The 12,927-nt window shown below is 45.3% G+C and overlaps 1 protein-coding gene across 1 annotated transcript in view; it reads right to left on the bottom strand.

Annotated features, from left to right (window-relative positions):
• Window positions 1-12,927, bottom strand: part of LOC149297826 (N-acetylgalactosamine kinase-like) — a 73,497-nt gene that overhangs the window by 39,842 nt on the left and 20,728 nt on the right. The window contains exon 5 of the mRNA XM_089488293.1: window positions 11,855-12,001. Coding sequence (XP_089344419.1) covers window positions 11,855-12,001 — 147 coding nt within the window. The remainder of the gene's footprint in view (window positions 1-11,854; window positions 12,002-12,927) is intronic.

Here is a 12,927-nt window from a genome sequence, read left to right as displayed (position 1 = left end):
CGGCGGTTCACATGAAAGAACCGCCGCGCAGTGATAGACACCCACGCCCCCCTTCAGATTCTATTCTCCAATGGAGGAGACGGAACGTCCATTGGACGGCGTAACTGATGGGGGCGGGACTTAGAAGGGCGGCTGGTTTAAAAGCTGAGCACTGATACCTGTTCACAACTAAGCTGTATGTTTACCTGTTGCCCAAACCCTCTCTGCCTGATACCCGGTGCCGACCTCTGCTTGCCTTGTGACCTTGTTGACCTCTCTGCTCCTGACCCGGATTGCCTGACCCTTCTCTGCCTGATACCCGGTGCCGACCTCTGCTTGCCTTGTGACCGCGCTCTCCTGCATCCTGGTTTCCTCACCTGTACCAACGTAATACAACAACTGAGCCTTTATGGAAACCGCAGGGTTAACAGAGGCAGTGACTGCTCTTGCCCAGCAGATGGCGACGATAACTCAGTCCCTACACGACATCCAATCAGGACAAAACACACAACAACAACAGATAGAACAAATGCAAGGCGCTCTCAGTGTACATGGTGCACCACCTCCCGCCCCATTGGAGGCACAAGAACCACCAGTACCCCAAGGAATACCCACGTATGAACCACAAGTACCCTTGCCTGACAGATACACTGGAGATCGCACAAAATATAAGACTTTCATAACATCATGCCAAATATTGTTCGGCCTCAAACCAAGGACGTATACCAATGATTACGTCAAAATCCACACAGTCATAGCCCTGTTATCTGAGGAGCCTCAACTCTGGGCTCATCACCTACTCCGCAACAACCCGGTCCTTGACACATGGACCTCCTTCCGGCAGGTCATTGATGCCCTCTACGACGATCCGTTCCAAACCACTTCAGCTACCAGTGCTTTAAGAGCCCTTCGTCAAGGCAAAAGACCGGTAGAAAACTACATTGCGGAATTCCGACGAATCTCCCTAGAGACGACATGGAACGAATCGGCATTGCATGACCAGTTCCGGTTGGGGTTATCTGATGCCATACGGGATGAACTTGCCCGTTCTGCTATCCCGTCCTCATTGGACGACTTCACTACGTTGTGCATACAAATTGACAGGAGGTTAAGAGAGAGAAAGGCCGAACGTGTGTCGTCTCCTCCACACGCATGGTCCACTACCAGACCCCAGGAAACAACAGAAGAACCCGTGCAACTAGGACTCATCCGGGGTCCGTTATCGGGTGCAGAAAAGGAACGACGTTGGTCTCAGGATCTCTGCCTTTATTGTGGCACCAAGGGCCACTACGCTAACGAGTGCCAGGACAAGAGACGACCATCCAAGGGTAAGCTACCCTCCTTGTCGATTCCTGCCACTCATGGTACATCTTCACACGCGTCCCATCATGTGTCCCTCTCCATTACCTTGCAGTGGAAAGGGAGGTACGTCGTCCTCGCAGCGATGATCGACTCTGGAGCCAGCAGTAACATTCTGGATACAGGCGTAATCCAGCAGCACGGAATACCGGTCCAGAAGAAGACAACACCTCTACTGTTGCAGTTAGTGGACGGATGTCCTCTGCGGTCCGGTCCTATCACCATAGAGACTGTACCCTTACTTTTACACGTCAACCCTAACCACACAGAACATATCGTTCGATGTGATACCCTCTCCAGTGTTTCCGGTTATCCTGGGACTGCCATGGTTGCGGGCGCAAAACCCTCATATTGATTGGAAATATAGTTCTGTGTCTTTCCCTGCCAATAAAGACACCCGTTCACATAAGCTGCCTCTGTCGATTAATGTAGCACACGATTACAGCTCCCTTCCGATTCCTACGATTCCGAGTCACTACAGACGTTTTTCGGGCGTGTTTGAGAAAAAAGCAGCCAACAGATTACCACCACACAGGGAATAAGGCTGCCCGATCGATTTGTTTCCAGGTGCCCCTATCCCGTTCGGCCGCATATATCCCATGTCCGAACCTGAACTCGTCACTCTCAAGGCCTATATCGACGAGAACCTAACCAAAGGTTTCATCCGACCATCCACCTCCCCTGCGGGAGCAGGGATATTCTTCATTCCCAAAAAGGACGGGGGTTACGTCCTTGCGTGGACTACAGGGAATTGAATAACGTGACGATAAAGAACAGATATCCCCTACCGTTGATTCCAGAACTCATGGAACGTGTTAGCACTGCTTCCTTCTTCACCAAAATAGACCTGAGAGGAGCATACAACCTGGTGAGGATAAAGGAAGGACATAAATGGAGTACAGCGTTCAGATCCCGGAACGGACATTTTGAGTACCTGGTTATGCCTTACAGGCTGTGTAACGCCCCAGCCACGTTCCAGCATTTCATGAATGATGTGTTCCGAGACATGTTGGATCGATTCGTTGTTGTCTATCTGGACGATATATTGATCTACTCGCCGTCGCTACCGGAACACAGGGAACACGTTGCCAGAGTACTGGAACGGCTCCGAGAAGACGATTTATACGCCAAACCCGAGAAGTGCGTATTTGAAACACAGAGGGTGGAGTTCTTGGGCTTCATACTGACCCCTACACGAGTGGAGATGGATCCAAAATAGGTCAATGCCATTCTGCAATGGCCATCCCCAACGGACCGAAAAGGAGTGCAGAGATTTGTAGGGTTTGCGAACTTTTATAGGAAGTTCATCCGTAACTTCTCCAAGGTCATACAGCCCATCACCTCCCTCACTTCTGTCAAAAGGAAATTCCACTGGTCAGAGGAAGCTCAGAGAGCCTTTCTTTTTCTGAAAGAATGGTTCACATCAGCCCCCATTCTGATCCATCCAGTGCACCAGAAGCCGTATACGTTGGAGGTTGATGCCTCCGACACAGCTGTCGGCGCTGTTCTATCGCAACGGGCCGATACAGACAACCAACTTGTCAGATATAATATCCCTAACAAACTCCACCCAGTTGCCTTCTTCTCGCGAACCATGACTCCCGCAGAACGAAATTATGGAGTCGGAGAAAAAGAAATGTTAGCCATGAAACTGGCACTGGAGGAGTGGAGACATCTGCTGGAAGGAACACTCCACCCCATTACCGTCTTCACCGACCACAAAAATATGGAGTACTATAGAACCGCCAAATGGTTGCAACCAAGGCTCGCACGATGGTCCCTCTTCTTCACTAGATTCCGACTCCACATAACCTACCGACCTGGTTCAAAGAACACCAAAGCAGACTCGCTCTCTCGCATGTGTGACGGGTCCTTGTCACAGCAACAGGACCAGGAGACCGTGCTCCTACCCAGGCATTTCGTAGCTGGCACCCGCTCCTTCTGGGACCTGTTCCACCCCCAAGCATCCGACCCTATTCCTCCAGAGAACCTCCAATTACACAAAAAAGACGGGTTCTACTTCCATGGGGATCTACTCTAAGTTCCTCCCAAGTCACGTCTCCAGGTTCTACAACACTGTCATGACACGCCAGCAGCCGGACATGAAGGAGTGACCCAAACCATAGATCTGATACAAAGATCGTTTTGGTGGCCCACACTACGCAACGATGTCCTTCGGTTCATTCATTCCTGTACTGTTTGTGCCAGAGCTAAAAGCACCAGGAACAAGCCGGCTGATTTTCTATGCCCACTCCAGGCTCCTACCAAGCCCTGGACAGACCTGTCAATGGACTTCATCACTGACCTCCCAGTTTCGCAACATTACACCACTCTTATGGTGGTGGTGGACAGGTTCACGAAGATGGCCCACTTCATCCCAACCAAACGCTTGCCGTCGGCAGATGAAACAGCCTCTCTTTTTCTTCGCCACATATTTCGTTTACATGGAGTACCAGAGACTATTGCGTCAGACAGGGGGACGCAATTCACGTCACGAGTGTGGAAAGCCTTCTGTGACATACTCCACATCCACCGTTCTACGTCCACGTCATTCCATCCACAAAGCAACGGTCTTCAGGACGACTGGTACGATCTGCTACCCATAGCCGAATTCGCGTACAACAACCATATCCACTCCTCAACGCGTATGTCCCCCTTCTTTTCAGTGTATGGATTACATCCCTCCATGCTCCCTGGTTCCCCAATCACTAGTGTTGTCCCTTCTACGACAGAACGGATAACGAAAATACTCGAGACGCACAAGATGTTACGCAATACCCTCTCGAAAGCTCAAGAACGATACAAAGCACAAGCAGACAGGCTTCGCTCCCCTGCTCCTATCTACAAACCAGGCGACAAGGTGTGGCTTTCAACCGTCCATCTGAAACTGTGCTGTCCCACGAAGAAGTTGGGACCCAGATACATAGGTTCTTATGTTGTGACGCGCACACTCTCATCCGTGACTGTCGAACTACAACTACCTCCAACGATGAAAATCCATCCAGTTTTTCATGTCTCATTACTGAAGCCCTGTTATGACAATCCTTTCCCAGGACGACGTCCTGACCCACCTACTCCTGTGACCATAGACGACACAGAGGAATACGAGATAGCCGGTATATTGGATTCCAGAAGATACCGAGGACGCCTGCAATACCTTATCCAGTGGAAGGGTTATGACATCAGTAACAACTCCTGGGAAGACGCTCGCGACCTACACGCGGATGAACTGATACGTGCCTTTCACTCTGGTCATCCTAGTCGTCCAGGACCCTTGAGAGGCCGGAGGCCCCTCCTTGTGGGGGAGCATGTCACGATCCCGGCCGGCGTGCATCGCAAGGGTGCTCGCAGCGCCGCGCTCCCGTTCGGAGCGCGTCGCCCGAGTACCCGTTGTGACGGGATCTCATACGGAGCATGTCGCCCGAGTACCCGCGGCGTCATGGTCCCGTCCGGGACACGTCGCCCGGGTGCTCGTGGCGTCCCGCTCCGGTGAGGAGTGCTTCTCCCGAGTACCCACGAGTAGCGGGTAGTCGGTACTTTCCCCTCCAGGACCGATGCCGTAACGGTGTGTCTTCATACGCGGCGGTTCACATGAAAGAACCGCCGCGCAGTGATAGACACCCACGGCATCATACACCACGGCCCCCTTCAGATTCTAGTCTCCAATGGAGGAGACGGAACGTCCATTGGACGGTGTCACTGATGGGGGCGGGACTTAGAAGGGCGGCTGGTTTAAAAGCTGAGCACTGATACCTGTTCAGTGCTCAGTTGTTCTTACAACTAATCTGTATGTTTACCTGTTGCCCAAACCCTCTCTGCCTGATACCCGGTGCCGACCTCTGCTTGCCTTGTGACCTTGTTGACCTCTCTGCTCCTGACCCGGATTGCCTGACCCTTCTCTGCCTGATACCCGGTGCCGACCCCTGCTTGCCTTGTGACCTTGTTGACCTCTCTGCTCCTGACCCAGATTGCCTGACCCTTCTCTGCCTGATACCCGGTGCCGACCTCTGCTTGCCTTGTGACCTTGTTGACTTCTCTGCTCCTGACCCGGATTGCCTGACCCTTCTCTGCCTGATACCCGGTGCCGACCTCTGCTTGCCTAGTGACCGCGCTCTCCTGCATCCTGGTTTCCTCACCTGTACCAACGTAATAATACCTGATAAAATAATAACTGGTTGTGCGTTTGCAATAACTGGCATTGCTGTGAAGGAATTTTGGCCCACTCTTTGGAGGGTTTTTGAGCATGAACTGACTTTTTAAGGTCATGTCACAGCATCTCAATCGGATTTAAGTCAGGACTAGGGCACTCCAAAACCTTCATTTTGTTTCTTTGGAGCCATTCAAAGGTGGACTTGCTTGCATGCTTTGGATCATTGTCCTGCTGCATAACCCATCTGTGTTTGAGCTTTAAGGCATGAACTGATGGCTGGACATCATCTCCATCAGGATTTTCTGGTAGAGAGCAGAATTTATGGCAAGTACCCCAGGTCCTGAAGCAGCAAAGCAGCCTCAGACCATCACACTTCCATGTTTGACTTTTGGTATGATGTTCTTATTCTAAAATACTCATCAGTCCACAGAATATTATCACAAAAGTCTTGGGGGTTATCAAGATGCTTTTGGCAAATGTGAAACCAGCCTTTGTGTTCTTTTTGGTCAGGAGTGGTATTTGTCTCGCAATTTTTTTTAAACAAATGCCATTTTTGCACAGTATCTTTTTTTATTGTAGAATTATGAACATTGACCTTAACTGACACAAGTAAGACCTGGTATTCTTTTGGATGAGTCACCAATGCTCTCTTGGAGGAATTTTGGTAGGCCGGCTACTCCTGTGAAGGGTTTACCACTGTTCCAAGTTGTCTTCTCCACTTGTACATTTGGCTCTTAGAAATGGCTTTGTAACCTTTTCCAGACAGAAGGATTCCAGTGACTTTGTTTCTTATCTGTTCTTGAATTTCCTTAGATTGGGGCATCATGTGCTGCTTTTTGAGACCTTTTAGCCTGTGTCGTGCTTGGGTGTGTCTAGTGAAATTGAATTCAATTATCAACTAAATCTGGTCAATTGGTTGATTTAGTAACTAAGGGGACAACTACTTTTTTCAGCCTTCTGTGCATTGAGAAATCCAGTAATGGCCACAGGATTATCATTGACCTGTCCTGACTGAGCTTGGATCATTTTTAAGTCTTTTGGCCATGAAGAAAATTTGGAACAGATGCCTCACAAACAGACTCTCAATACTCTGTATACTGTGTAATATGCATATGCAGAGTAGGTATGAATAGTAGGTTTAGGGTGAATAGTGCCCAATCCTTCTTCAACCCCCCCCCACCTCCAAGGTCCATTCCACACTTTGAAACGCTACATAAACATATGTTTTAAGTTTTGAGACAGCTGCAAGAATTGTGCCTCTCCATCTGTTCTACCTATATTTAATGCAATGACAACACTGTATGTACTCATACTAATTTTACATTTTGTTGTTTTAAGAATGATGCTGGCTAGAAGAATATCAATCAGGTTCCTGGCAAAGACATACAAATAACTCAGACTCACAGCCCACTTTTGTTTAAACATTTATCAGTCCTCAGTCTTGCTATTTCATAAATCAATTTGAAACACATATATTAATAAAGTCAGCCTTTCATGGTGGTTGAGGTTGTGTGGTGTTGGCTGCATAACTACTTTTCGGTATACGTCTGATTCTCATCATTGCCCCTAGAAAAGCTGCCCTATACTCCAGCTTTCTAGATGTCTTTCAAATGAAGAATACACTGGACATGGCTTCCCATTATCTTTGGAGCTCATAGGGCTTCATTTAGGGCCTGGGACACTGCCAAATCAAACAGCACCTTGAGTGTGAGATACACTGAACTTAAGGAGGAACCCCGGCAGAGGTATAAACTCACTTCATGATAGTTGGTAATTCATGGAGCTCACATGGCAGTTCAAGTGCACCCATTAACTCAAAGATTTAAGGAATTTTTTAAGGAAAAATGTTTAGTTTGCAGTTTTGTAGCCAGAGCCCCAGAATGAGCCAGATAGCAACTTAGTGGGCAATTTCTAACAAGTTTAAGTGATAGATCAGAAGCTTTTTTAATTATTACTAGAAAGGTTCAGGGCAGAGCACAATAATATTGACTGAGGGATGGAGGTGGAAGGAGCATATAGAGTAAAATTAAATGTGGGATTGGCCTTACCCTTCAAACACACTTACACTTCAAATATTTTCACACATCACAACCACACTACATTCCACATAATGTTACATCTACACCACACTTATACTTACATGTTCATCTTTTTTCTTACAGTGTTATTGCCATAACTTGAGAGTTTTAGCAGGATTGGAAGAGCGAGTGACTGACTGTCATATAGTGATCATGGCAAATGAAGGAAAATTTGCATGAAACACACTGGCTACGCTTTGGGAAAACCACATGCTCTTTGGTAGAGGCAGTGATGGCAGAGCTTAAAAAATATATGTCCTAAACCAGATTTTAAAAAAGAACGACATAAAAGGTTTTAGTACTTGTTTAATCTCAGTTGAGTTTAGCGATGGCTTTATCTATGCCTAGCTTTAAGTGGCCTGTGCACATCACTAAAGCATCCCACTGTGAATTACATACTGATGATTTGAATGGACTTCCTGAAAATATGGTCTGCTCTGGAAAATTCAAGCTGCCCACCCAGATCTCCTTACCTTCAAAGAGGCATAATTGAAGGAATCCTTCATACAAAACATACAAGTTTCATAAAACAAATATGTGCCATTTAAAATAAAAACAGCACATAAAACAAAGCTTAATTTATTTACACGACCCAAGCTTTGCACAGCTTTGAGTTCGTTTACATGGATGGCTATGTTGTTGTAATTCTGTCGTGATGACAAATCACAAGCATTAGTTTTCACAGCAAATGGATAGCGCCGCTCAAATGAACAAAAATGCAACTAATCTTCACCTACGCAACACAGCAAAAGTGGGTTTGTAGCCACCTAAGTGGATTAGTTCCACTACAAATGCGTGCACATGTCGTATATGTCATAAGATGAATCAGAACATTAACTCCTACAACAACGTAGGTTGCCCCAAGAGTTAAACATGTGTAACTGCATTCAGCGTTGCAGGAAGGGAATGGTTATATTCACTTAAAGAATACTATTGTGTGTCGTTTTCCCTGCCAAATCCAACTTTTTTGGTAATTAAAAGGTTACCAGAGTAAAATGCTAGCAGAAGGATAATAGCAAAAAAGTCATTTTTTTGTGATCATGTATGTGTACAGAAAATGTGCATTTCAGATTATCCTTTGATGCTTACAATGTTTGAATTCAAACAATGTTCCTGAAAGGGAATGCTATCTTGTAGCAAAAGAAACCCAAACAATTAAAGGATTATCTAGAGACAAAACAACATATTTCAAATAATACACTGTAAAGTGTTGTGAAAGACGGGGGGGTAAAAAGCCTTTTCAAAAACGGGAAGGCTAAAGTGTTTCCATTTACAAAACAGGAGGCATATTGGGGACCCTTTGTTAAGAAGAAATATGCAGGAGCAATAAAAACGGACAAATACTTGAGCGATGGGAATGTAAGCAAGGTTACTCCCTACATGCACCAATATCACTTAGTATATATTAATCGGCAACTCTGGAATTAGTGTAATGGCGAACATGAACAGCAGCTAGTGGCGATGGGCTATCTACGGTATTGGCTGACTCCAATAAAACCACATGTCCCTAGATCTCCGTTTCCAATACAATACATGTGGTTGACAAGATGGAAAGAAGCAGGCAGATCCTTTCCTGACAATGCTTCATTAAATAAAAGCCTACTATGCTACTAGGCCAAAGGTAAACTATTGCTTAATTACACCTTCCATGATGCCCAGCCAATCAACAACAGCTTTCTGCCGTATGACATTGAGTTTTGGTCTCTGCACCCACTGGTATAATTGGTAAGGTCACTGGTGGGACAAACAAACAACATTGTGATATTGGACTGACAATGCATATACATTAAGCTATACAATCTGTATTGTAATAATTATTACAAGGTAAGTTCATCATTCCCCAGGATTTGGCATGCTGGGCCGGCCTTAGGGGTGTGCAACCTGCGCCTGCCCGGGACTTAACATAAAACATCTTTTTTTTTTTTAAACTTTATTTAACATCATTCATGTTCAATAAAGTTTAAAAAAAAAACAAAAAAACCCAATGCTTTAATCTAAGTCCCGGGCAGGGGCGCCGAGCGGTTGCTCGTGAAGTTCTCAGCAACCGCTCGGCGCCCCTTACTCTCCGTGACTCCGTTGCGGTGCTGGCATCTCATGTTGAGCGGCGGACTGTTCCGGCACTCAACATGAAATGCCAGCACCGCGGCAGAGCGAGAAGACGGACGCCTCCCGCTCTCACCGCAGGACTCCGGCAACAAGGTAAGTGGGGGGGGGGGTGTAGTTTGAAGGGGCATAGGGGGGGTGTAGTTTGAAGGGGCATAGGGGGGGTGTAGTTTGAAGGGGCATAGGGGGGGTGTAGTTTGAAGGGGCATAGGGGGGGTGTAGTTTGAAGGGGCAGAGGGGAGGAGAGGGGTAGTTTTAAGGGGCAGAGAGGGGGGATAGTGAGAGGGGGGGCGCCAGAGGAGTAGTCCGCACAGGGCGCCACGATGCCTAAGGCCGGCTCTGTTGGCATGTACCTAGTTCAGAAAGGCATGTGGCTAGTGGTTAAGAAGGAGACAATTTGTAAGAGACAATCCTTGCTTGATTGGGTCATCAGCTTAAAACTGCGAAACAAAGTACTCTCCTCTGAATATTTATATATTATATATCCATCCTATTTATATATAGGCAAGAATGAGGGGCCATGAACATTAGTAAGATTTAACTTTAAATCCCTGTTATGGCTGATAGTTTACATCCTAGCTGGCCGTCGGTGACCCATGTCCTTTCCTCATCATCCAGTGATGGGTACTGGGGGGTACTGGTGTAATATGATTTCACACTGTGTGCAGTGTTATATTCCCAAATGCACCAACTAGACCAAGGCCCAGGGTGGCAAACCCAGGAGATGTGGCAAGCCCTGGACTGATCACCCTATTCTCTAGCACGTATACATTAACATCCAAGAGATCCATTCCACCTTATAGATATTGCTGCAAACATTAGCATCAGATATTTTTGAAATCATGCTCTGGATTGTACACATGAATTATAACTCTTGTTTTATTGTCATTCTGCACTCTTGCCAAAAGCTCATAACAATTTTAGCAAGCGATCTAACCGAGCCCTGATCAGCTTGTGGTGTGTCATGGAAGCAACTGAGCAATATGGCCAGGATACCAAATGTGCAGACTCAGTTTTAAAAATCCCGATGATCTTTTAAATGAAAGACATATTCTGGCCAGACGTTTATAGCCTTTTAATATGATATGCTTGGACTTATGTGCATACCTGGGAACTTGCGAGGTTTGACATGGAGTTTCTGGGTCAATTTCTTGAACCTCTAGGCAGGAGACCAGCATTAGATCATATATGGTTCCTGCCCAGGTCCCTCACACTTTTACTAAATGGGGACACAACCCCAGAAGTCGGATGACTTAGTGATACTAAAGCCTTCATACAAATAAGCTACTAAACAGTCCTACGACAGACTTAATTATCTGTTTTTAAATAAAATTACTTTTATTGCATTTTTTTACTTAAATAACAAATCTTTAAAATATATTACATTAAAATATATAAGAAGGGCAAAATGTAATAGGTTGATTGTGTACTTAGCCTCTCTGTCATTATAACGTTAAAGGACAGCTGAGGACACCGTAGAATCATTGACAGAACAGGTACCTGTTAGTCCCAAACAGCTAAAGAGTTTACCGACTGCCTTCTCGCACAGAACTGTATATTTTATCCTTATCAAATGTTTAGACAAGTTTGCATGGACAAATGACCTCTAGCCACTTCCCACATTTATTTTGACCTTAGATGCTTTCTATGCAGCTATCAACTTTTTGACTACTGTAAAATACAACAAACTTTGACATTTAACACTTCTGTGTATACTAAATCAGTGGTTTATGTACGCTGCTGCCAAAGCAATCAGTAAAGATCACAGTGGAGCATATTGTAGCAGAAAGATGATACATTTTTAACTCCCATAAAGCCCAAACAAACATTGCTGTAAGAGGACGAAATGCCAAAAACAATGCAATCGTTCATGCTGTATTTCTTTGGGTGTCACACACCTATATAACCTTGTTAGTGGGGTGATGCTATAGTAGATCCAATACTAGATCTGAGCTTTTGATGCATGTTGCCAGTTACACATACACTGTATATTTACAGAACATAAGAGCATAAAACCTCACAGGTACACACAAGTTACTTTGCTCTAGATCACTATCCATTATCGAATCATACTAAATGAATCAAATACAGTGTAGACTGATAGTATCTGCCAGTGCTCTTATAGCAATAAAGTACATTTTGTATTGGCTAACATGCTCACCTAGGACATACATCAGCGAATTACCTTGGAAAGCGTCATTCCATTTGCAGTGAGGGTAACAAGGCCAGCACAACACACCAAAGCACTCGAGCTGGACAAACCAGAACTTGGAGGAATGGATCCGTCCAGCAAGCAATTCATACCAGTCAGGCTGGTGAGGTGAAAGTGATTCTAAAAAAAAAAAGAGGAATTTCAGATAATATAATCGTGAATTAGTGCAGCAGTGTATATACAGTTGAAGCAGATGTTCTTCACCTGATGGATTTAAAACTCTGCTCTATATTTAATATATGGAAAACAAACCAATAACATGCACCACTCTGATTACGTGTGTGTATATATATATATATATATATATATATATATATATATATATATATATATATACACATACACACACACACACCACTGGGATATCCGACCATTATCATACCAACAGGGACTTTTATGACATCGCTTTCTAAATCTAGACATTTATATGTAGTTGGTCTCTTACCAGTAGAGCATTTGTGAGGTCAGGCACTGATGTTGGACGAGAAGGCCTGGCTCGCAATCTCTGTTCCAGGTGTTTAATGGGGTTGAGGTCGGGGCTCTATGTGGGCCAGTCAAGTTTTTCCACACCAAAGTCATCCATCCATGTCTCTATGGACCTTGCTTTGTGCGCTGGGACACAGTCATGTTGGAATAGAAAAGGGCATTTCCCAAATTCTTACCAAGACATTTTGGATAATGCTATCCTTCTACAAACACGTGCAAAACATTCCACAGAATCACTCCAAAATTTTGTGGAAAGTCTCCCCAGAAGAGTGGAAGCTGTTATATCTGCAAAGGGGGACCAACTACATATTAATGTCTATTTATTTACAATGCAATGTCATCAAAGTCCCTTTTGGTGTAATCGTCAGGAGTCCCAATACTTCTGTCCACATGATGTGTGTGTGTTGCCCGACCTTTCCCGTAAGCAGTATCATGAATGTGTGTTACCACTGTGGGTAACGGGGGAAAGAAATAAAGAACTCTGCTCTAAAGCATGTTACAAAAGCCATATTTGTTGAAAAAGTTGACAACGGTTACGCTTTAATTTTTTTACGTATTCC

This window comes from Sceloporus occidentalis, unplaced genomic scaffold, assembly GCF_023333645.1.
Source record: "Sceloporus occidentalis isolate IW3139 unplaced genomic scaffold, rSceOcc1.0.p SCAF_37, whole genome shotgun sequence".
Lineage (NCBI taxonomy): Eukaryota > Metazoa > Chordata > Lepidosauria > Squamata > Phrynosomatidae > Sceloporus > Sceloporus occidentalis.
Note: the sequence above shows the minus strand (reverse complement) of the source record. Positions and strands in the feature narration are given on the sequence as shown.